We start from the raw sequence: 26927 nt of genomic DNA on the forward strand, positions 1-26927 counted from the left end.
TTATTTCTATAGTGATTGCATTGTTAATTTTATAGTGATTGTATTATTTATTTTATAGTGATTGTACTGTTTATTTTTATTGTGATTGTATTGTTTATTTTCATAGTGATTGTATTGTTTATAGTGATTGTATTGTTTATAGTGATTGTATTGTTTATTATTATAGTGATTGTATTGTTTATTTTTATAGTGATTGTATTGTTTATTTTCATTGTGATTGTATTGTTTATAGTGATTGTATTGTTTATTTCTATAGTGATTGTATTGTTTATTTTTATAGTGATTGTATTGTTTATTTTTATAGTGATTGTATTGTTTATTTCTATAGTGATTGTATTGTTTATAGTGATTGTATTGTTTATTATTATAGTGATTGTATTGTTTATCTTTATAGTGATTGTATTGTTTATAGTGATTGTATTATTTATTTTTATAGTGATTGTATTGTTTATAGTGATTGTATTGTTTATTTTTATAGTGATTGTATTGTTTATTTCTATAGTGATTGTATTGTTTATAGTGATTGTATTATTTATTTTTATAGTGATTGTATTGTTTATAGTGATTGTATTGTTTATTTTCATTGTGATTGTATTGTTTATTTCTATAGTGATTGTATTGTTTATTGTTATAGTGATTGTATTGTTTATTTTTATAGTGATTGTATTGTTTATTTCTATAGTGATTGTATTATTTATTTCTATAGTGATTGTATTGTTTATTTCTATAGTGATTGTATTGTTTATTTCTATAGTGATTGTATTGTTTATAGTGATTGTATTGTTTATTTTTATAGTTATTGTATTGTTTCTTTCTATAGTGATTGTATTGTTTATTTCTATAGTGATTGTATTGTTTATAGTGATTGTATTGTTTATAGTGATTGTATTGTTTATAGTGATTGTATTGTTTATAGTGATTGTATTGTTTATTTCTATAGTGATTGTATTGTTTATAGTGATTGTATTGTTTATTATTATAGTGATTGTATTGTTTATTATTATAGTGATTGTATTGTTTATTTTTATAGTGATTGTATTGTTTATTATTATAGTGATTGTATTGTTTATTTCTATAGTGATTGTATTGTTTATTTCTATAGTGATTGTATTGTTTATTTTCATAGTGATTGTATTGTTTATCTTTATAGTGATTGTATTGTTTCTTTCTATAGTGATTGTATTGTTTATTTCTATAGTGATTGTATTGTTTATTGTTATAGTGATTGTACTGTTTATTTTTATAGTGATTGTATTGTTTATTTTTATAGTGATTGTATTGTTTATTTCTATAGTGATTGTATTGTTTATTTCTATAGTGATTGTATTGTTTATTTTTATAGTTATTGTATTGTTTCTTTCTATAGTGATTGTATTGTTTATTTTCATAGTGATTGTATTGTTTATAGTGATTGTATTGTTTATAGTGATTGTATTGTTTATTTTTATAGTGATTGTATTGTTTATTTCTATAGTGATTGTATTGTTTATTTCTATAGTGATTGTATTGTTTATTTTTATAGTTATTGTATTGTTTCTTTCTATAGTGATTGTATTGTTTATTTTCATAGTGATTGTATTGTTTATAGTGATTGTATTGTTTATAGTGATTGTATTGTTTATTTTTATAGTGATTGTATTGTTTATAGTTATTGTATTGTTTATTTCTATAGTGATTGTATTGTTTATTTCTATAGTGATTGTATTGTTTATTTTTATAGTTATTGTATTGTTTCTTTCTATAGTGATTGTATTGTTTATTTTTATAGTTATTGTATTGTTTCTTTCTATAGTGATTGTATTGTTTATTTTTATAGTTATTGTATTGTTTCTTTCTATAGTGATTGTATTGTTTATTTTCATAGTGATTGTATTGTTTATAGTGATTGTATTGTTTATAGTGATTGTATTGTTTATTTTTATAGTGATTGTATTGTTTATTTTTATAGTGATTGTATTGTTTATTTCTATAGTGATTGTATTGTTTATAGTGATTGTATTGTTTATAGTGATTGTATTGTTTATTTTTATAGTGATTGTATTGTTTATTTTCATAGTGATTGTATTGTTTATCTTTATACTGATTGTATTGTTTATTTTTATAGTGATTGTATTGTTTATTTCTATAGTGATTGTATTGTTTATTTCTATAGTGATTGTATTGTTTATTTTTATAGTGATTGTATTGTTTATTTCTATAGTGATTGTATTGTTTATTGTTATAGTGATTGTACTGTTTATTTTTATAGTGATTGTATTGTTTATTTTTATAGTGATTGTATTGTTTATTTCTATAGTGATTGTATTGTTTCTTTCTATAGTGATTGTATTGTTTCTTTCTATAGTGATTGTATTGTTTATTTTCATAGTGATTGTATTGTTTATAGTGATTGTATTGTTTATAGTGATTGTATTGTTTATTATTATAGTGATTGTATTGTTTATTATTATAGTGATTGTATTGTTTATTATTATAGTGATTGTATTGTTTATTTTTATAGTGATTGTATTGTTTATTTCTATAGTGATTGTATTGTTTATCTTTATAGTGATTGTATTGTTTATTTCTATAGTGATTGTATTGTTTATTGTTATAGTGATTGTACTGTTTATTTTTATTGTGATTGTATTGTTTATTTTCATTGTTTATAGTGATTGTATTGTTTATTTCTATAGTGATTGTACTGTTTATTGTTATAGTGATTGTATTGTTTATTTTCATAGTGATCGTATTGTTTATTTCTATAGTGATTGTATTGTTTATTTCTATAGTGATTGTATTGTTTATAGTGATTGTATTGTTTATTATTATAGTGATTGTATTGTTTATTTTTTATAGTGATTGTATTGTTTATTTTTATAGTTATTGTATTGTTTCTTTCTATAGTGATTGTATTGTTTATTTTTATAGTGATTGTATTGTTTATTTTGATAGTGATTGTACTGTTTATTTTCATAGTGATTGTATTGTTTATTTCTATAGTGATTGTATTGTTTATTTCTATAGTGATTGTATTGTTTATTTTTATAGTGATTGTATTGTTTATTTTTATAGTGATTGTATTGTTTATTTTTATAGTTATTGTATTGTTTCTTTCTATAGTGATTGTATTGTTTATTTTTATAGTGATTGTATTGTTTATTTTGATAGTGATTGTACTGTTTATTTTCATAGTGATTGCATTGTTTATTTCTATAGTGATTGTATTGTTTATTTCTATAGTGATTGTATTGTTTATTTTTATAGTGATTGTATTGTTTATTTTTATAGTGATTGTATTGTTTATTTCTATAGTGATTGTATTGTTTATAGTGATTGTATTGTTTATTATTATAGTGATTGTATTGTTTATCTTTATAGTGATTGTATTGTTTATAGTGATTGTATTGTTTATTATTATAGTGATTGTATTGTTTATTTCTATAGTGATTGTATTGTTTATTTCTATAGTGATTGTATTGTTTATTTCTATAGTGATTGTATTGTTTATAGTGATTGTATTGTTTATTTTTATAGTGATTGTATTGTTTATTTTCATTGTGATTGTATTGTTTATAGTGATTGTATTGTTTATTTTCATAGTGATTGTATTGTTTATAGTGATTGTATTGTTTATTTCTATAGTGATTGTATTGTTTATTTTTTATAGTGATTGTATTGTTTATCTTTATAGTGATTGTATTGTTTATTTTTATAGTGATTGTATTGTTTATTTCTATAGTGATTGTATTGTTTATAGTGATTGTATTGTTTATTATTATAGTGATTGTATTGTTTATAGTGATTGTATTATTTATTTCTATAGTGATTGTATTGTTTATTTTCATTGTGATTGTATTGTTTATTTCTATAGTGATTGTATTGTTTATTGTTATAGTGATTGTATTGTTTATTTCTATAGTGATTGTATTGTTTATAGTGATTGTATTGTTTATTTCTATAGTGATTGTATTGTTTATTTTTATAGTGATTGTATTGTTTATTTTCATTGTGATTGTATTGTTTATAGTGATTGTATTGTTTATTTTCATAGTGATTGTATTGTTTATAGTGATTGTATTGTTTATTATTATAGTGATTGTATTGTTTATTTCTATAGTGATTGTATTGTTTATTTCTATAGTGATTGTATTGTTTATTTCTATAGTGATTGTATTGTTTATTTCTATAGTGATTGTATTGTTTATTATTATAGTGATTGTATTGTTTATTTCTATAGTGATTGTATTGTTTATAGTGATTGTATTGTTTATTTCTATAGTGATTGTATTGTTTATTTTCATAGTGATTGTATTGTTTATAGTGATTGTATTGTTTATTTTCATAGTGATTGTATTGTTTATAGTGATTGTACTGTTTATTGTTATAGTGATTGTATTGTTTATTTTCATAGTGATTGTATTGTTTATTTCTATAGTGATTGTATTGTTTATTTCTATAGTGATTGTATTGTTTATTTCTATAGTGATTGTATTGTTTATTTCTATAGTGATTGTATTGTTTATAGTGATTGTATTGTTTATTTCTATAGTGATTGTATTGTTTATTTTCATAGTGATTGTATTGTTTATCTTTATAGTGATTGTATTGTTTATTTTTATAGTGATTGTATTGTTTATCTTTATAGTGATTGTATTGTTTATTTTTATAGTGATTGTATTGTTAATTTTTATAGTGATTGTATTGTTTAATTTTATAGTGATTGTATTGTTTATTATTATAGTGATTGTATTGTTTATTTTTATAGTGATTGTATTGTTTATTGTTATAGTGATTGTATTGTTTATAGTGATTGTATTGTTTATTTCTATAGTGATTGTATTGTTTATTATTATAGTGATTGTATTGTTCATTAAAGTCTTCCGTTTCCAACGAAAGACTTTATAGTGATTCTCCTGTTTCTTATGCTCCCTAAACACTCTCTCATACTCTGTTTCTTATCACCATTAAGGTCTTACGTATTCAAAGGAAGACCTGATAGTGATTGTGTAGTTTCTTTCTAAGACATTCTGTTTCAAACGGAAGACCTTGTGGTTATTTTTAGTTTTTTTCTCTCTATTATCATTATTTTTTCTTACAATTGTTGTGCATGCGATTTCTCGGAAATGCCTTTACCGAATTTTGTCAAATTTTCAGGAATGATAGATCGAAACCATCTTTTTCGATTTTGATTATGGTTATCATTACGTAAGATATTGACGTTTTTCTGAAATTTAGGGAATCAGTTTGTTCAGAAGTGTTCTCGAAAACTATTCAAGATATAAACTTTAGCGATTGTAAAGGAGACTTCATAGTTGTGCCTAGTCGCATTGAAATTTCTTAAGCCTAAAAAGTGCCGAAGCTCGATAGGCCTCGAAAAAGCGTCTCAATTTTTACGTGCATTTTTGTACACTTCTTAACGAAAAAATGATTTTAAAAAGATATATAGAACAAAAGTTGTAGATAATGACGAGACCTACATGTATTCTACGATATCAAGTTTTAGGGACATAAAGTGCCGAGAGGGGTCAAAAGTATTTTCTAAATATTCCAAAAAAAAAAAAAAAAAAAGAATTTGTTAAGCATTATTGAAGCAAAGTTGTTTGTTTTGACGTTATGGAATTGGTGATGTCAGCAAAATGATCTCTAATTACGTAATAAGGAATTTCAAGGGGAATAATGTACGAAACTGTGATGCCTTCTCTCTCTTAAACGAAAATATTTTGTAATGCATTATACAAGTGTAATATAAATTGGTCAGAATGTGACTCTGAACAATATGCCATCTTTCAATTTAGTTTTACGTTCCCTTTTAAGGAATTCAGGGGATGGCCCCTCATCAAACTGAATATCCTATATATCTTGAACACTAAAATATTTTGTTAAACGTTGTAGAACAAAATTTATCGATAAAGACAAGACTGATTCGACGATATTAAAGTTTACGGGACAGCACTTGAAATAAAAGACCGAGAGGGGTCAAAAGTGTTTTTCAAATATCGCAAAGATGAAAAAGAATTTGTTAAGCTTACAAACGAAAAGTTGTTTGTTTTGATGTTTTGCAACTGCTGATGTCAACAAAATGAAAATTGGTTATGCAATAAGGGATTTGAAAGGGAAAAAGTACGAAGCTTTGATGCTTTCGATCTTTTGAACGAAAAATATTTTGTAAAACATTTTATATCATAAATTTGTCAGAATGTGACTCTTCATGTCTTACATCGCTCTTTAAGGAATTCATTGAATGGCCCCTAAAACTGAATACATTTTGAGAACTAAAAATAATTTCATAAACGTTGTCGAACAAAATTTGTAGATAAAGACGAGACCTATTCTATGATATCATATTTTAGGAGTCGGCATTTCAAATAAATGGCCAAAAGGGGCCACAAATATTTTCTAAATATCTCAAATACTAAAAAGAATTTGGTAAACGTTAGTGAAGCAAAGTTGTTTGTTATAAAGTTTTGCAAATGCTGATGTCAGCAAAATGATCATTGATTACGTAATAAGGGAGTTTTAGGGGAATAGTGTACGAAATGTTGATGCTTTTTATTTCTTAAACGAATAATATTTTATAAAGCATTATATAATATGAATTGGCCAGAATATGACTCTAAACAATATGCCATCTTTAAATTTTGTCTTTAGTTCCCTTTTAATGAATTCAGGGGATGGCCCCTCAAACTGATTATCCTATGTCTTGAAAATTAAAAACAATTTGTTTAACATTTTTGAACAAATGTTGTAGATAAAGACAATACCAGTTCATCAATATCAAATTCTATGGGTCAGCCTTTCCAATAAAGGACCGAAAGGGGTCAAAAGTGTTTTTCAAATACTAGTATCTCAAAAAGAAAAACACTTCATAACTTGTTTGTTTTTATGTTTTGCAACTGCTGATATCAGCAAAATGAAAATTGATAACGTAATATGGGATTTCAAAGGAACAATAATATACAAAACTTTGATGCCTTCTATCTCTTACATGAAAAATATTTTGTAAAACATGTATAACATAAATTTGTCAGAATGTGACTCTAAACAATATACCATCTTCAATTTTAGTCTTACATCGCCCTTTAAGGAATTCATTGAATGGTCCCTTAAAAACTGAATATCGTTTATATCTAGAAAACTAGGGAAAAAATTGTTAAATGTTATAGAACAAAAGTTGTAGCTACTGTCAAGAGCTACACTGTACATGTGTATTCGACAATTTTTTTGGGGGGTGAACCCCTCAAATAAAGGGCCAAGACGGGTAAAAATATTTTCTTAATATTATAAAACCTACATATAAAAAGAATTTGTTATATCACCTTTCATTGAAGTAAAGTTGTTTGTTGTGATTCGGAAATCGGACGGAAGACCTACTCGTTGCTCGCAACGAGATCGTGTCTAGTTATTATAATTGTTATCCTGCGAAAGACCTTACTGTTATTCTACTGTATGTTTGATGTGATTGTCACATATGTAATTGATATTATCCATCTCTAGAGTAACGTAATATTGGTTTATTCCCCCAATATATCTCGCTTATCAATCAAGTGTTTAATAAAATGTTCACATATGTAATTGACATTATCCATCTTCAGAGGAACGTCAAACTTATTTTTTCGAAATTCACTTTCGTTTGTGAAATATGTCCGATTTCCGATTTTCAAAAGGTATTTTGTCGGCGAGAGTTCTCAGAAACGGTAAAAGATTAAGACACCATACTTATATTGATAATGTATTAAAATATCTTGATACATATACGTAGGAAAGCCCTGTGGTGCTAATTTTGTCTGCCGTCACTTCCGCTCGTCATCGGAAGTGAATCAAAGTACTGAAAGTACTCATGGGAGTTGAACATTGTGGAAATTCAGTTAGAACAGATAGCACTGGAAGGGTAGGGGAATAAATGACTGAATATTATCATGATTTTAGATACAAATCAACTGTTGTTGTTTTTCAAAGCGTTACAACAGCAAACATGGATAATGGAAGGCCCATAGGCCACAACGCTCCTCGAGTAACTGAAGTCGTGTTGTTGTTTTCTAGAATTTCACCCCTTTATATTCTCATGAAAATGTGACCACATATTATGGCCCAAACATTCAAATCAATATGGTTAGCAATGCCTTGCAGTTATGAAGAAGTTTTTTCCCCTGTATATATACATTAAAGTTTAATCCTAGTTGTAGCTAATTCTAAGGATTCATTACTGGAAAAGGTAGTCCAATATGCTAAACTGTCACCTGAGTATACTACAGTCCTGTAGAGGATCAATGGAATGGTAAATAATTGTATAATAACTCAAAATAAATGAAATGCAAAAAAATTAAAAATCGTCCGGCATCGGAGATGCACAAGCCGAGTTGCGCAAGGAATGGGCATAGAGGGAACCGGCAGAAAAGTTTGCAAGAATTATCAAGCAGGGAGCAAAATTTTGCGTACATAAATTTCAGCCGACTTAAATCCTTTGTGACCTTGACCTTTAACCCTTGACCAAAATCAATAGGCTTCTTTGTCTCATCAAGGGCGATAATCCATCTAAGTTTAATTGAGATCCTATAATTTGTTAAAAAATTATAGTGCAGAAAACAAAATTTTCTCCAAATTTCAGTCTATTTATAGCCAGTGACCTTGACCTTTGACCTAGTGACCCCAGAATCGATAGGCTTCCTGGTCTTACTGAGGGTGACAATCCATCTAAGTTTGATTGAGATCGTATGATTCATTCAAGAGGTATGGTGCGGAAAACAAAATTTTCTCCAAATTTCAGTCTATTTATAGCCACTGTGACCTTGACCTTTGACCTAGTGACCCCAGAATCGATAGGCTTCCTCATCTTACTGAGGGTGACAATCCATCTAAGTTTGAATGAGATCCTATAATTTGCTCAAGAGCTATGGTGCGGAAATGAAACGTTGATGCGTGCCCGCCTGCCCGCCCAAAGGCACTTCATCAGATCATAAGCCGAGTTCGACTTCATCGCAACTCCGCTAAAAATGAAACACTAGTCAAATAATGTTATTTATTGCCAAGGTATTTGGGATATTATACTGTGGCTCAAACAGGGGGTGAATGAACCTGACAGTATGGGAAGCATATAGTGGAATCAGACTTGTGATGCTGGAAATCTATAGTGATTAATAAACTATACATGTACAAGATCCATAACTATTTTTTTTCAGTTTTTGAGGGAGAATCCTCATGTCTCTTTCATTTGTAGACAAATAAACTGTAGACAAATAAACAATGTGTTTTGACCAGAGCAATTTCCAATCCTTTTTGCAGCATAAATTTAACATTGTGGCAACTGGGTTAAACTTTGATAGTGAAGTAATACATGGCAGCACCTTATCCCATGCTCTTAAAATTTCTGTTTGACACACACTCATGACATCCACTCAAACATTACAGAGTGCAGCAAAATCCCATTGTAATAGGGGATTCAAAATGGATAACTGGTACAAAATATGGTACATACTATTCGAAAAGGATAATGAATTTGACATATTGATGTTTTGGAAAAGGAAATTCTGACATCGGGGCTCTAAGCGTTTTCAAACATTGTCATTTGATAAAAGTGTTCTACATTTTTAAAAATAGAGATTAATATGTCTTTACATACATAGGTGAGAAAGTTTCCATTATTCCTAGCCGAGACATACCATGTATGCGCAAAAAATTCATAAACAAATATCAAAATACTCACGTAGAAAATGTGGACCTTACCGTCATCAAGCGCAGCGAAACACTCCATTTCGAGATTTTCGCCGACGAAAGCTCGGTAACAGTAATGAATAAGGTACACTCATTTTGTATCTATTTTGTGACTTTCTTTATTAAAAGGAACAGTTCTCTAATGTGTAACGTGCAATTACTACGTAATTCAATAACTTGAAGCATAAAGCAGTTTCACTTTGCAACCGGATATAAGAAATTTTATTTCGTATTCCGATCCCGATCGAAAGTTGTTGACTGGGAATGACGTGTTTTAATTCAATATACATGTAACATCAAGCATTTTTTTTTTTATATCACATTAAAAAAAACCCAAATATATACACATACACAATGTTGTAGAGTTATTTCTTGTAAATTTTCTGAGGTTTCGCACCATATTCGATATTTCGCGCCACGGTGTCAATAGGTCTTGTGTGCAGTTGTCGTTCGTTTCCCTATCAATGTTTATAGGTGACGCTGCGCTACAAACGACAATTTTCAACCTTATCTTTTATTTTTCTATGTATATCAGTATCAATTTGATCGAAATCTTGTATTCAAATTGATTTGAATACAATATCATTGCATTTACTTACATGTCAATTATCAATATTAGATTAATTCAGAAAAGTTACATGGATTATTTAATGGCGGATGTTTATAAAAGTTTATGTTGATTTACCTAGGAGTAAATCAGCTGACACAGAACCCCCGCTGACGACCACTATACAAATCAATACAAATTACTGCGCAGAAAAGTGCGTGATGACCCAGGGAGATTGAACATAGTTCAACTCCCAAAAATGAAACATCAAATTTCAAAGTTATGTCTTTATAACAAAACTTGCATGGTAAATTTAACTTTCTTTTGCAATTTCAGAAAATGTTACTTACCGGAAATCAAAACGGCAACTCCCGGTTTTCGATATTTTTTTCTTCTTATTGTTATTTTTGTGTCCCCATGAATATCGCTTCTTTTTCAAGTTTTTGATATGATTTTCATATGTATATAAGAGTATCAATTTCTAGACTGATTGTGTGTTTGCTATTTTTCTAAGTACAAGAGTTTAAGCCCCTTTCACGCATTCACGGATGAGACGCTGGATTATCCCAGATTTGTCAAATGTCCGTGACAATCCGCCATCACCGTGTATGCATTCGACGTCACCCGGGGCAATCCGACTTGGCCAAGCCAATCCTCCGTATGATCCGTGCAGGTACTGTGTACTACCGTGTATCAACCGAGAAGTCCGTTTATCAACCGAGAAGTCCGTGTAGCCATCGAAGTAACAGTGTGAAGTCCGGGGTCATCCGTGTATAAAACTTTTCTACTGAAGAACATGGATATCTACGGTCTGTACACGGATTGTTCCCGGTAACTACATGGAGAGACATGATAAACGCAGGGAAGAAAGACTATGATAATCCGTTTATATCCGTGAAACAACCTTGGATGGACCGGCAGAAACCGTGATCTTCCGTACGCTCCGTGATCATGCCGGCACCGATCGGGATTTTTTTCCGGGACTACGGGTAGCTACCGTGTTTATCCGCAGAAAAACCGGCGTTTTCCGTGTCTGCATCGTGATAAGACCGTGTTGACATCGGCATTAAGACGTCACAGAACCCAAAGACGTCGGATCACCCCGGATGACTAGAATTTTGCATCCGGCGTCGACCGACTCCTGATCTGTGAATGTGTGAAAGGGGCTTTAATTTTTTTTCACGGTTTGGCTTGGCCAAGCCGGATTGTCCCGGACAACGTCGAATGCATACACGGTTTGTACACGGTGATGGTGGATTGTCTCGGATCATCACGGATTGACAATCCGGCGTCTCATTCGTGAATGTGTGAAAGGGGCTAAGATATGTCCGAGTTCCGGGATTTTAAAGGAGAGTTTGTCAGCGCGAGTTCTCAGACACGGTAAAAGATTACGACACCAAACTTATATGGGAAATAGACCTTAAGGAGTAGGTGAGCACAATGGGTTTTAATTATTCACATTCACTTTCGGTCGTCACCGGATGTGATAAAAGAAATCGAAAATATTAAACTTATTCTTGTAAATCAAAACCTATACCGCTTCATTTGGTCTCTTTTGAAGCGTCAAAAAGGGTTAACCCCAACGTAATTCGAAGTGGCAACTTCCAGTTATTTAAAAAACACCTTTTTATTGTTTCATTTTTCAGTGCAACAAATCTCGCTTACGAATCCAACTGCATCTGCTCGTCTACAGATTAATAGTATTGATTTTAACAGCATCAAAGGACAGCGCTTGCTGTATCTTTTCATGTAAACCTGTTATGAAATATCTACAGTATCTTAATTATGCTTTAAAGAATACTATTCTAGCACAAGGTAAAATGAGGAAAGCCAATTAGTCGAAATCATCTTATTCTTTCTCAGAATTTCCAGATTCCCTAATTAATTCTCTTCTAAACAAGATTAGGTACATAATTCTTCTTTCATATTTAGTAAGCCTTCTCCACCAACATATTTTTTTTATGAAAGGAATGTTGATTAGTTGTTGATTTCCAGAAAGAAGTAAAGTTCTAAAAGTTACCAAATACAAGCATACATCTGTGTATACGTGTTCTTTACCTAAACACTGTTTGCACATACAATGCTATAAGTGAGGCCTCCGATGGTGTTTCAATTTACCAATTTGGGATTTGGTAAGCAATATACAAAATGTATCACCTTTGGGTTTGCAATCCTATAGTTAAAAGTCAACGATTTGTCTCCCACTTAATTCCACGTCGTGACACCCGTCTCGTGCATGCAAATTTAATTTAGCACCGTTTGTTCAGATCATGCACTTATATTGTAAACCTACAGCAAAAAATCATTTTATGATAGCCTTTAATTACAAAGGTATGACAATTCCAGTACCACATCATGGAATGAGATAATACACGTGCATGCACGCTTACATGAGTATGAATCCATATTGTTGTTGATGTCATGGAAGAGGCCTTTGTATTATATACCTACAGTATGAATTTCATAACGTTTGCATCAAATATAAGAAAGTTATAGTGATAATAAAATCATCCAATCAGAATTCAGCACAGTAATTTTAAGCGCAGTAATTTTTAGGGAGCACTAAGACACATAAAAAACCTCAAATCAGAAGAATTCGATGAAAAACAAAAACGTTATCGTCCTTCAAAACTTGAAATTTTAAAGAACGATGCACGTGCATGCGCGTGTGCGTTGGCATTTTTTATTACACCAATCTATAGAAACACATAATTCTACCTCTGCTGTGAATATCAACTCATTCTATTTTTCATAAGAGAGTTACGAACGTTTTAGTGTTATCCAATCAAAATAAAGCATGCGTACTTGCGCATGCAGATTGATAACTTTAGCCATGCATATTAGTTAAAGGGAGAGGCTTGCCAACTGTTACCGGGTGATAACTCAAACAAGAATATCGGTCACAAGGTTTATTCTATCACAATCGATCAGAATAACATCATTCACAGATCATCCAAATGTTATCCGATAAATATCATCCAAAAGATTCTACAACAAGTAATAACAAATATTAAACATGCACACATTACATATGACACGACATAAAATCACGGACAGACATGATAAAGAAATAACTCCATATTAAGTTCCATTAATCACATAAATAGAATTGTCTTTTCTTCATCAGATCACATCATTAATATAAAATCATAATTAATCAAATACTACATTTAAAACTAAGAACCTGTCCAGAGCATATAATGGCAAGACAAACATATCAAACACCACCTAAACAATACATAACACACTCTTACCAAATATGTGGTATTAGAATCCGGATGGATATATTAACATGTAGGTCTGGTGTATACCGGTATCTATTAATTAATACAAAAATATATTAATCAGATTTCAGAAGCAATACACTCATTATGAAATAAATAGAAATAAAATAATTATACTACTCTTACTCACTCTATGCATACAATCCTTAACATAATTAGTTACTGACCTGATTAGTAGATTGTAGTCCAAATGTCCAAAGTTTTTAACTAAAGTATAACACAACTGCCTAATTCAATTTCTAAATTCTAACTGAATCTTACACTGACCAAGAACTGTCATGTGACCAATAATTAAGAAACGAACCGATGAACCATGAAAAACAATCCGTAACCAACCTAAACTATAGCTGCACATAAGGGAAATACTCAAATATTAAAAGTTGTTTAATACCAACTATGGAAACCCGTTTGTGTATTTATTGCACATATTAAGCTGATATTATTTATCGAAAATTAAAAACATTGAACACATGCAGTAATATAAATTAAACATTTTATTATTCCAGACGGGTAAGGACGCTCTACCACACAACCCTGACCTAATTGTTGCTTTTATGAATAAAGTATTACTTACTAATATCCTAAAAGACAGTCTTTAACAACAACAATCTTTGCTTAACGATTAAATCAATATTGATCTATCATATTTTAAATTAGCCGCCGCTAAGAGAGCGACCATTGAAGTTTGATTTATGACGTCACGCCGTCGGTTCCGGTTTATTTTATCCGCAGTACTGTAAATATGACAAGTCACGAACAGTTAAGTTTGGAGTATTTGAACCCGTTCTTTCGCAATGAGAAATTGAGAAAAGAAGACGTTCAGTCGCAAACCAGGCAGACGTGTACCACACGTGTACCACGTTTCTTCATGCAAATATCTCTAACCCCAGCTTGTCATTACGCAAATTTTACTTACGTCTTTTCTTTTCAGATGACTTGGTTGGGTCAGGAATTTCGAGAGAAAAAACTTTTTTCACATCTCCTCTTCGCATTAGGGCAATTAACAGCTTGATAGGAAGGCATCAACTTATTTATTCGTAAAATCTAACACATGCACATCTTTGATGATCTTAGAATCACATCAAAACCGGAACAGACAGTGTGACGTCAAAATTATTGATTTTTGTGGTCTTGAATACATAAGGGTTCCACATCATGACAGCCTCTATAGATGGCGGTAATTTAAATTTTTAACGTTTTTAAATTAGTACTGAAGCTTATCGAGGCCGTATATCAACAGAGTGGAATAATAAATTTTTATCATATAATTTATCCTATCATTTATCATGTAAAAGTTTTTGGGGTTGTCTTCTCCTTTAAGGGTTTATCTACCTATGATATAAGCATCAAACTGTTTCAATGGACAACAATAAAGTTAGATTAATTACAATTGATTGTATCTTGCTTAACGCCTCTCTCGAGAATATTTCACTCATATGGAGAAGTCACAAAGATCGGTGAAAGGCTTCAAATTTAGGCCTTTGCTCGGCGCTTACGGCCATTGAGCAGTGAGAGTTCTTTAGCGTGCCACACCTACTGTGACACAGGACACCCGTTTTTAAGGTCATCCTCGAGGACCCATGACATTCACACCTGGTGCCGAGCGTTTGACGATCGAACTGTCACTTTATGTTTTAACGACTTGGGTGTGTCGCGGCTGGGATTCGAACCTCGGTCTTCCGCATGCAGGGCGAACGCTCTAACCTCTAGACCACCGCGGCGGTACATGTAGTTACGAAGTTAGTGTACCAAAAATGTGATGCACGTGCATGCGCATCCATGCACGTGGAGACAAAATGACTATAATTCTGCTCATCTACAAATGATCCTAAAAAGTGTTCATATTGATCCCTTGTGTAGACTGATTTTGAAGTGTTTGTACCAAAATTGCAATGCACATGCATATCTAACGATCGGAAGTAGATTTTAAAAAAGTATTTGACAATATTCTAAAGATGGATAATGTCAATAATATATGTGAAAATCGTATAAAAACCTGATTTATACGCGAGATGTATAAGGATAAAGAAACACAAATTTTTCGAAGTTTTTCTCTAAAAACTGGAAGTTGCAGTTTAAACTTCCAGTAAGTCTAACAACTTCTGGAACTCCGAAAGAGACCTAATTATTCTATGCAAGTTTTGTTTCTAAAGCATAAATTTGAAATTTGACGTGTCTTTTGTTCACTTCCGGTGACGGCTGGAAGTGACAAATGAGAGTAATAAACCCTATTACATAGCTATAAGTCACCATCTATCATCCCTGAAAGTTTCAAGTCTCAATCTTTAACCGCTTATACTTATGAATACAATGGTAGGGTTACCCAAACATGAACTTCAAGCTTGAACTAGGGGTGTACCAAGTGATTTGGAAGAGGCAAAAATCTTTTGTTCGAAGTATGAATTTACAACCTAAATGTGTACAAAAAACCTAATTTATTACTTGAAAACTACTCACTCATCTGGCTGTTGATTACAGGTAAACTCCTCTTGATGGCACTAATTATCAAACCCAACCAATACCAAATTCTACCAATCAAGATAAAAACTGATAATTTTGACTAAATGATAAAAAATACGAAAGGGTTATGATAGATACATGTAAAATAGAGAATACAAAGAGATTTCATTTCTCGTGTGAAACATGTACTAGGTATGTTACTCGATTTGATCCCTCACTTCGCTCCGCACCAAATCTCTTCGTATTCGAGAAAACATTACAAACATATAATTGTCAATATATAATATTATATATATATATATATATATATATATATATATATATATATATATATATATATACTACTCAAAATTTGATAAGGATCATAGATATTTTTCTGTTTTAAAAAATTAATAACTGCATAACTGGCAATATTGTGTCCAAGTGAAATAAAAAACGTCTTCAACAAACTTGCACGTGCATTTCATGCCATGGGAAATGCGTTTCTCATCACAGTTTATGCTTTTGCTACCATTGCACGATTTTCACTCAGGCATCGGTGTCTGATTCTTTCTAAAATTTTAAACTCACTTGAGTGTTTACACTACGTTTATCAACACAATGCCCTCTCAACGTGTAAGGCGTCGCCTGACGACAGAACAACTGGGCAGATGTATTGGAATGCTTGACGTTGGATATTCACAACGTGACGTTGCAAATGCACTAAACGTCAGCCAGAGCGTTGTAAACAGGGCCTGGAACCGACAGCAAACTTTTGGTACACCAGCACACCGACATGGGGGTGGTCGTCAGAGGTCGACAACCCAACGCCAAGACCATTTTGTGGCTCTTCAGGCACGACGCCATCCCTTGTGGACAGCAACCAGCCTACGTAACGACCTCCTGAACGCCTCGGGGGTGAATATGTCCATTCAGACGATACGGAATCGGCTTCACAATGCAGGTCTCAACTCGAGAAGGGCATGTGTTCGAGTCCCTCTGACTGTTCGACATCGGCGGGAGCGATTGGACTGGGCTGAAGATCATGTCACTTGGACACAGAACGATTGGGTTCAAGTTCTGTTCACCGATGAGTCCAGGTATTGTTTGGACTTTACAGACAGGAGGCACCGAGTGTGGCGACGACAACGTGAACGTTTCCATGATGCCAACAGCAGTATACATGACCGTTATGGTGGTGGTTCCATCATGGTCTGGGGTGGAATCAGCAGGAATGGAAGAACAGATCTTCATGTCCTGGAGAGAGGAACAATGCCGGGGGTGCGGTACCGGGATGAGATCCTCGATGTTTACATCAGACCCTACGCTGGTGCTGTTGGCCCTGAGTTCATCCTGATGGATGATAACGCCCGTCCTCATCGCGCCAGGGTGGTGGAGCAGTACCTTCAGCAGGAGGCAATTGTCCGTATGGGCTGGCCAGCGCGCTCGCCGGACTTGAACCCGATTGAGCATGTATGGAGCATGCTGCAGGTTGCCCTTTCACGCCGTAGAGCACAACCCACGACTTTGGCAGAGCTCGGAAACGCCCTCGTGGAAGAGTGGAACAACCTTCCCATTGGAAACATTGACAGCATGGCTCAACGTTTTCAAGCCGTAATTGATGCAATGGGAGGCCATACCCGGTATTGACACTTCATCGACTTAGTGTAATGATGGACTATCCCCAAAAACTGTGTGATTCTTTCTCTGGTTTGCTGTTAACTTTTTGTAATGAAATGCCTTTTGGTGTTGTTATCAGATTACAAGCATTCCGTATTGATAAAAGTTCATGCCGTTCATGAATTTTCATTCATAACCCGAGTAGACACGTTTCTGAATCAAATTTATGTCTTTTGTTATGTTAGTGGTAAATTACACACATATAGCCTAGTGATCCTTATGAAATTTTGAGTAGTATATATATATATATAGAAAAAACTCTAAACACTTTGTTGAAATATTTCGACCGTGTTACCGGTCTTCTTCAGTCGTGTTTTAATATATATATATATATATATATATCACTCAAATCACATTAATATATTAATATGTATCACGGCATACCACATATAATTTTCATTATATTAGTTAAGAAGGTGACCCTCTGCCGCAAGCCTCAATGCCATGTTTTCAGCATAACGTCTGATAGGTATTTGGCTACAGGCGTAAGCAATCGTGCACTCGGCGACTGAGGCCACTAAGAGTCGTTAATGTCTTCAGAGATCTATCCTTAGTCACTTGATTTGTAGGAACGTGCAAAAGTACACAGAATTACTAAGAAACATTAAACGATCATTTGTTTTATAAGGAATTTTTCTCAGTATAGTTTAAACGACCCGAGGAATAATTACACTTTGAGAAGTTAAAACCCCTTCTCGTTAGGATACAATTATACATTGGGTTTACGTTCGAGTTGCTGTTCTAATTTTGTCTTTTCTAATGGTTAAGTTCCGTTATTTTTTGCAACAGACAAATGTTCCTTGATTGTCGAGATTTTTACTTTTCAATGAACTCCACAACTAAATCGCAGGCACTTTGCTGTAACGTATTGTTATAGTAAAAAAAAATATTAGCAATTTGCTCCTAAACCAGTAATTAAGTGATTAAGAGTTAAATGAGTAACATCTTAAACAAACAGTGTTAACTGAGTACGTAGTTTATGTGTGCCATAAGAATCTAGCACAGCTGCTGGAAGCCTGCGGACGAACCCTAAGGTTGTGTCATGGAAAGAGCAATGGTAAGTCGGTGTGAAGAGCTGTCAGCTGACGCCACACATAACTTTCCAAGACCTACGGAGAGCGTGATTAATACTTATTCATTCATAAGTATTCCCTTGTTTAGAAGTTTACACTTATCGATTCAATGGACCTTAAGCAGACTGACTCGCTGTTTAAAAAAAGGACAAGTACAATGTTGGAGAAGGTCCCCAAGTGCTCTCTGACCTCAATTACCACAAGTAAAACAAAACATTTACTTGCGTACCCTCGTCAAATGTGCGTTTCATGATTTGTAACACATCACATTGTACACAGATTATTAATTTTGCAACACATTACTCATTTTCATCTATTTTTTTTTAAAATATAGATACAATTATTCGATCAGGTATATTTCAAACATAGTGCAGACTTCAATATTGCAATCACTTTTGCTTTGTATATAAGCATGCGTTAACTTAAAATATTTCAAATAAATATATTTGTTATAATATCTAATATAACTATGAAACATCATTGAAATCATTGTAATTAGAGAACCATAGCAATCATTCCTCTTTATTTCTATTGTATGAATTAAAAGTTTGAAAATGTACACCCTGCATGGTTAAAATGTCTAGTAAATTTAAAATTTTGTAACCTAAATGAGTTAGAAGACGAATTTCATTTTATTTTAAAATGCCCTTTTTATAACGGTTTAAATAAAAAAAAAATATTACAAGAAACTCAGTGTCTTTAAATTAGTAAAGCTTCTTAGTGTAAATAATACAAAAGAACTCAGTGATTTAGGAAAGTTCCTACAACAGGCTACAAAGTTTTGATCTTCATGTAACTTATGAATTCTGTACTTGCTACAACATATTATTCATGTGTATTGTTATATGTATGTTGAAATGCATTGATTTTATATCCTCAAAATTGTATCTGTATGTCTACTCACCCGCTACTGTCTTATTTGTATATACATTGTATTTGTAAATATTTTGTATTTATGATCGATGAGCTGTAGAAATAAAGAATCTGAATTAAAAAAGGGTACAGGTAAACTCCTGACTGCGTGATTTGAAGAATAGTGCGAATTAATAGCTCATTATAAACATCAATATGTAATGAAGTGTCAATCAAGAATATCAACATACCCGATTTCAAACTACAGTTATGTTGATTAGTGATAATCTCACAAACTACAGTTATGTTGATTAGTGATAATCTCACAAACTACAGGTAGGTTGATTAGTGATAATCTCACAAACTACAGGTATGTTGATTAGTGATAATCTCACATACTACAGGTAGGTTGATTACTGATAATCTCGGACTTGCTATTTACTGATATCATTGTGTTGTTTATCAGAAAAAAATTCCTTATCAATCAAGAAGACAACATTAGTCAACTCCTGGCGCTATCTCCCTCGACAAGAGATGGACTTGATTACTAGAGGTGCAAGGATGTAATGAAGGGAGACAACTCCAGCTTGGTGGCAATAGAAAACGTCACTTCTCGATAGAATTAAACGGCGGTTTTATACGATGAGTTGTACGAGTGAGTCTGCTGTAGTACGTGTGCATTGTGAGGTGTATTACAAAATAACTGCTGGTCGACTTTCCTACATGTGCACTAAGTTCATACTTTGTACCTTGATTCATAACAAATAAGGACTTCGTTTAAAATGACAATGCACCACATTTGACTATCTTTTGCGGTTTAATTTTTCTACGATTGCTATGGTATTGTGCAATATGTACTTCTATTCATTACACTTGATGGGCGTTGCAAGATATAACAAGGGTACCGCAAACGGTACACAATACGCCCGTGAAATGCTTACATAGGGTGTTTTTCTTGTGCTATAATTTGTATAACTTTGCTTCAGGTAGTATCAGCCATCATCAGGCTATGACAAACTTTCATATGAACAAAGCTTAAAAATCGAGATTTCCTCAAAATAGACTAAGTTCAACAACCTGTAATTTTTTTCAAAAATGGAAGAAAATCAAAATCCATCCCACATGCACATCTTCAATACCCATACAAACACTCCACAAAATAAGAAGGTCCTCACTTGAAAACTGGGAGGAGTAGGGCGGACAAATTATGTACCCTCCATAGAATATTAATTTCCAAATAGACTATAAAAATGCTAGATGTGATTTGATTGTACATGTATTTGAGTTGTCACTGACTATCTGACTATCAGTACATGCAAGCATCTGTCATAGATGATGGGATACTTATATACCAGTAATATTGGCCATACAAGTTCAAATGCGACAAAATTTACCTTTGACCTTGATATAGACCTGGCATTCACATGTACAAGTAGCATTGATGATCGTTCATTTCACCAAGTATAAAGTTTTCTCTGGTATAGTTCAAATGTTATGGACAACGTTACAGACAGAAACACAGACAAACCAATAACAAGTCATCAGGGACCAGGGAAATGTGTCCCATGGCCTTCATATTTAAACAAATATATATCCCAAGCCTGTAGATATTTATCTCTCATGGTTTAAGGTAGCTCACCACATCAAGATTTATACAGCTTATGTCACTAAGTCACAAGATGGCGATTCAAATGCTTTGTGAAATTACTTGTATTGATCGATTTATTTGTATGTCTACGTAGATCGGTTTACAGGGGACTTCCGGTCTACTTGTTGTAGTGAGCACGAGGAAATTGGCGTACACATCAAACTTTGGCTAGCTATTGCTATGTACAATGTAGACATGTTTCCGAGAAGGGGGACTGCTAAGAGAAAGTTTGACGGGGAGAAATTGCTAGAATAGTACGCTATGTGTACGCCAATTACATGTAGGCCCCTGGTGGTGATCCAGGGGAGCCCCTGGGTTCTGACAATTTGAAAAACAAAAACAACAACCCAGAATTTCAACCTTAAATGGATGTGCCTTAAGACCCACTGTATTTGGTTTATCTTATATTATAAATTTAGCGATTAAACCACGTCCACGATCGTAAACAAATTTGGGGTTACCTGAGGGAAATTGGGTCTAAATTTGCATTGATCATGTTTGAAATTGAAATATTTTAAACTACAGGGGTTGCTAAACACCAGGTGAAAACTGTCATTAATTTTTCTGTTCCCATCCATCTTGTACTAGAGATATATCGGAAGTACATGGATGAACAAAGATTTGATACTGATTACAATGCGGTCGGAACTGTTACATGACAAACGGATATTTTTTTTAATGGCTTGCTTTAATTCGATGTGTTCAGTACGAACTATAATTTACTGTACGGCTGTTCTTACATCGTTTCAGCCTTTGGTGTCAGAGGGCATTTTTTGGATACGTAACATGTGGGTAGGGGGGGGGTATACATTAAAATCGGGTTATGACAGACTAATGAAAAATCACACTGCCCTGTTTTCTCAATACTTGTATTTCATATTGGTGTGGTTGATAAATTAGAATCCCAAATTACATGTCATCCATGCATGCTGGTGTTGCTGTACAAAAGATGTCCCTAGCAGGCGCCCCCTTCATGCTTTGATTGGCCTAATTAAATGCGCACCACTCCCACACAATTAGAGTACCGTGCGAGGGAATAAAGGACCTGTGCACAATCAAGAACTCAGTCTACCCTTCTTAAAACTAGTCTACATTTCATCTGGGGCTATCAACCTCCCCCCTCAGCTACCTACCTTTTGCCGGACCGTGTACCTTTTCGTCGAAATAAGACCACGTGTGTTACCTTGGTATTTGCACCCATCTTTATATATATATATATATATATATATATATATATATATATGCTAGTAATCATGGTGACACCTCCATGTAGTATATCATTTTTATACGTTATGGCGCTGTCCGTGCGTCTGTCCGGCTGGACTAAAAATAGGTCAAACAGTTTTCTGGGCTTTGTTTTCATTATGGATACAGATATTGCCCTGAAATTTACACATAAGCTTCCTTTCAGAGGAATACAAGTTCACTTTGCATTTCAGCTGGTCCACCCATGACATACTTTTCAACTAAAAATAGGTCAAACAGTTTTCCGGGCTTTTTTTTCATTACGGATAGATATTAACCTGATATTTGGTCATAGGGTTCCTCTCGGAGGAATACAAGCTCCGTTAGCATTTCAGCTGGATTGGTCCATCCTTGACCTACTTTTTGGAAGAAATAGGCCAAACAGTTTTCCGGTGTTTTTTTAAATTACGGATACAGATACATGTATTGCCCTGATATTTAGTCATAGGCTTCCTCTCAGAGGAATACATGTTCAGTTTGTATTTCAGCCGGATTGGTCCATCCTTGACCTACGTTTGGACTAAAAATAGGTCAGACAGTTTTCCAGGATTTTTTTTCATTATGGATACAGATATTGCTCTAATATTTAGTCAACGACTTCCTCTCTGAGGAAGACAAGTGCAGTTAACATTTCAGCTGGATTGGCGCTCTATGACATACAGTACTTTAGGGGTAGAAGTAGGTCAAATAGTTTTCCAGATTTTTTTTGGTATGGTCACAGGTTTGAAATTTAGTCACAACCTCCCTTTCAGAGAAATACTTAATCAGTTCACATTTCAAACATTTCAATTTTATTGGTGCCCCATGACCTACTTTAGGGCTAAAAATAGATCAAATGGTTTCCTGGACTTTTTATCATCATAGATAGATATTGCACCGACATTTTGTTTCAACCTCACTAACAGAGAAATACATAATCAGTTCACAGGTCAGATGGATTGGTGCACAATGACCCACTTTAAGGCTTATCCATTCAGAACGTGTGTTGTATCAATTCAAAGTGCACGATATGCTTCCAGGGTGAATTTCACTCCGACGGGCGTATATTGTACCGTTTGCGGTACTCTTGTTTTCATTACGCACTCGACTACACTTGACATGTATCCTAAATTATTCTACTCCATTTTAAAAGAAAGTTGAACGGGCCTATAGTTTGGAACAATTCCTTGCTACCTTGAATTTTCAAGTCTATCTTAAGGGTATTCTTTTTATATTCGTTCACGAAATTATGTCTTTCAAAACGGCATGTTTGCAGGTGTATACGTTTGTAGATTGAGTGCTACTTTTTAATACATAATTTACTTGTGTAAAACTTTTCGGTTTGTCCTGATTACGATAAAAATTTGACAATCTAATTATTGGTGTCGTTGGTCATATTGTTAGTCCCCGAGGGTATCTACAGCCCTGTAGCAAAGTACATATACATGTACTTCGTAACTAGCTTGGAAATACGGATGTATATTTAATTGCTGTGATAAAATTTAGAAATTCATTTCAAAATTAAGGATTATCTCCCTCATGCATAGCTCTGATCCTTAAACGAATTTGACTCCAGGGTTTGGCACTCTGTTTTGCTTTTTAGTTCGTACAAGTTTTTTGTTATTTCGGATTTCCAATATTTCGGCTTGAGCATCACTGAAGAGACATTATTTGTCGAAATGTGCATCTGGTGCATCAAAATTGGTACCGTATAAGTTAATACCGTATAATTTACACATTATATATTTTTGTATTTGACCTTGCATCCACTATGTATTCGACGCTTTTAGGTATCGGGTATTGCTATATTAATCCATATCTATCTAATCGATCGATCGAAAATTAATTTACGGTGTTACTTGATTTCAGGATATTTAATACGAACAAAGAGTAGATGCATGGGTTGATAAGAGTAGATGCATGGGTTGATAATAGTAGATGCATGGGTTGATAATAGTAGATGCATGGGTTGATAATAGTAGATGCATGGGTTGATAATAGTAGATGCATGGGTTGATAATAGTAGATGCATGGGTTGATAATTTGGTTGCAAGAAGTACGTATACAAACATGAAATTCTTCAAACAAATATAAGGGACTTGTAAATTTTATAAGGTACTTGTAAATTTTATAAGGGACTTGTAAATTTTATAAGGGACTTGTAAATTTTCAATGACTTTCAATCCTCTCTGCCTATTGGCCTCTATACAACTTTTGTCCATTACTTTGAACATAATTAAGAAATCATGGGAATAGATTACATTCCATGTAGCAAGTTTCGTTACAGGTCTACTTAAAACTTTTTTCCATACACAATTTAAACAAAACCCCGGGGGGACCTTACTTTGTGGCAATCAAGTATTCTATATACATGTAGATTTTACCCTAGGGGTAAAGCATTCTCTTCGTAACCAGGAGTTCGTGAGTTCGAGTCCTGTTCGTGTCACGGCCTCGTCAAAACCTAAGACGTAAACATAGTGATTTCTTCGTCGCCAAACGCTTGGCACACAGGGGCTAAACCCGTTTTGGGCCCAAACTCTGTGACACCATAAATCATAAATTATATTTATGGTAACACAGAGTTCGGGCCTAAAACGGGCTTAGCCCCTGTAGCTTGGCATTTAGAAGTGAGAATCACGGGTCTTTCGAATATCACCTTAAAAACGGAGGTTCCATGTCGCGGCAGGCATCGATACGTTAAAGAACCCTCACTGCTGCGGCCCTAAGCGCTAAGCATGGGTCTGTTTGTGGTAGTTCACATACATCTGGCGAAGTTAAAACTATTCGACAGGACGTAAGAAAACCAACCTACCTACATGTTGGAGGTAACTCTACCGTATTAGCCAATTTCTGAGGAGACAACGCCACGCCCGTTATTGATCATTAAACTCAAAAGGACAATGCTTGAATTATTTATAAATAGATAAAATGAATAGATTAACCTCTTCTACGGGACAGAGATATAAGAATCAAAGAGTCTATTCATAAATTTTACAATGAATATTTATTACAATGGATTCATCTCTGAAGGAGAAGAAAAAAGTATATGCAATTCTATTTAAACACTGCATAAAATTTACGTCAACGAAAGTATCACAGGCAACAGTATTGAGAGATCAGAAAATGAAAAGATGATGCTAACGAACTGTGATCAATCTCCTAACTCCTATAAGGAATACAAAATTAAGAGTTGGGCAGATACGGAGCCCTGGACACACCAGACGTGGGATTGGGTACCTAGGAGGAGAAACCACCCCTTGTCGACCGGTCACACCCACCGTGAGCCCTATATCTTGATCAGGTAAACGGAGTTATCCGTAGTCAAAATCAGTGTGTAAATAATGGTAAACATGAAATGGGTCCTACTTTGACAAAAAAAAATTCAAATAAATAATTATGTTTCACTTTATCATCTGGGAACGCCCTTTTGTGCTTACGGATGAGAAAGATGATGATCACTTCTGAGATTTTGTTCAAATTTTGACTGCTCAAATAAAAGAAAACTAAGTTTTATATTTTTTCTTCGATAAATCCTAGCCAGATCGTAATCGCAAGGCTTTTTATGTGAAATCATGTGGTCCGTGCTTCTGACGAATGAGTTCGACAGGGCATCAGTTGAATTATGCGTTGACTAAATCAATGCATGAAATGTATCAAATAGTAATGTTGCTGCATATCGTTAGAAATACGCAGTTATTCAAGCTGAGGGTGTATGAATTAAAGTCTACATCGAAACGACAAAGGTGTGAGGAAAATACTCTGGAAAATGGGGATCGGAGACTGTGAAAATGGCAATTCTCTTGATTCTGATAGATTGATGATTGAGACAAGGCTGGAGAAAGGAGAACTGGCTGTTAAGATTCAAGATGAACGACAGAAGCAACTTCTGTACCGAGCCTCCGACCATCCCCCCATATACCTGACAATCTTCTGTGGTTTCCAGGTAACAACTCTTTAATAGTGATTTCATCGTAACGGTACATGAACATTTAACACCTTACAACTACAATAGACTGGTCGCGGTATCTCAGTGTAGAGCGTTCGCTTCGCGAGTTCGAACCCCTCTTGTGCCATGGCCGCGTCAAACCTAAGTCGCTAAACAACGTAGTGATTGCTCCTTAGCCACACGCTCGGCATTTAGAAGTGAGATTCACGGGTCTTTCGGATATGACCTTAAAGCCGGAGGCAGGCGTTGGCATGATAAAGAACCCTCACTGCTACGGCCCTGAGCGCTAAGCATAGGTCAAGATCTTTAGTACTTCACCTACATGTACAGCTGGTGACGTCTCAATATGAGTGAAAAATTCTCGACGAAACGTAAAGCAATCAACCAACTTACTAGTCGTGTTCGAGAATCGGTAGAAATTTACAATCGATTATCGAATTGAATCAGAGGTATCTTTTCCATTCATATTCAACATGATCGAGATTATACAGAGAATTCAGTTTAGCTATTTCATTCATACAATAAATCAAACACTGGTGTTGCA

General features: G+C 33.5%; 1 protein-coding gene across 1 annotated transcript in view; it reads left to right on the forward strand.

Moving 5' to 3' along the window:
• Positions 1-25960: 25960 nt before the first annotated feature.
• Positions 25961-26927, forward strand: part of LOC125658916 (solute carrier family 23 member 2-like) — a 38387-nt gene continuing 37420 nt past the window's right edge. The window contains exon 1 of the mRNA XM_048890370.2: positions 25961-26380. Within this exon, the coding sequence (XP_048746327.2) occupies positions 26204-26380 (177 nt within the window). The 5' untranslated portion in view covers positions 25961-26203. The remainder of the gene's footprint in view (positions 26381-26927) is intronic.

This window comes from Ostrea edulis, chromosome 9, assembly GCF_947568905.1.
Source record: "Ostrea edulis chromosome 9, xbOstEdul1.1, whole genome shotgun sequence".
NCBI lineage: Eukaryota > Metazoa > Mollusca > Bivalvia > Ostreida > Ostreidae > Ostrea > Ostrea edulis.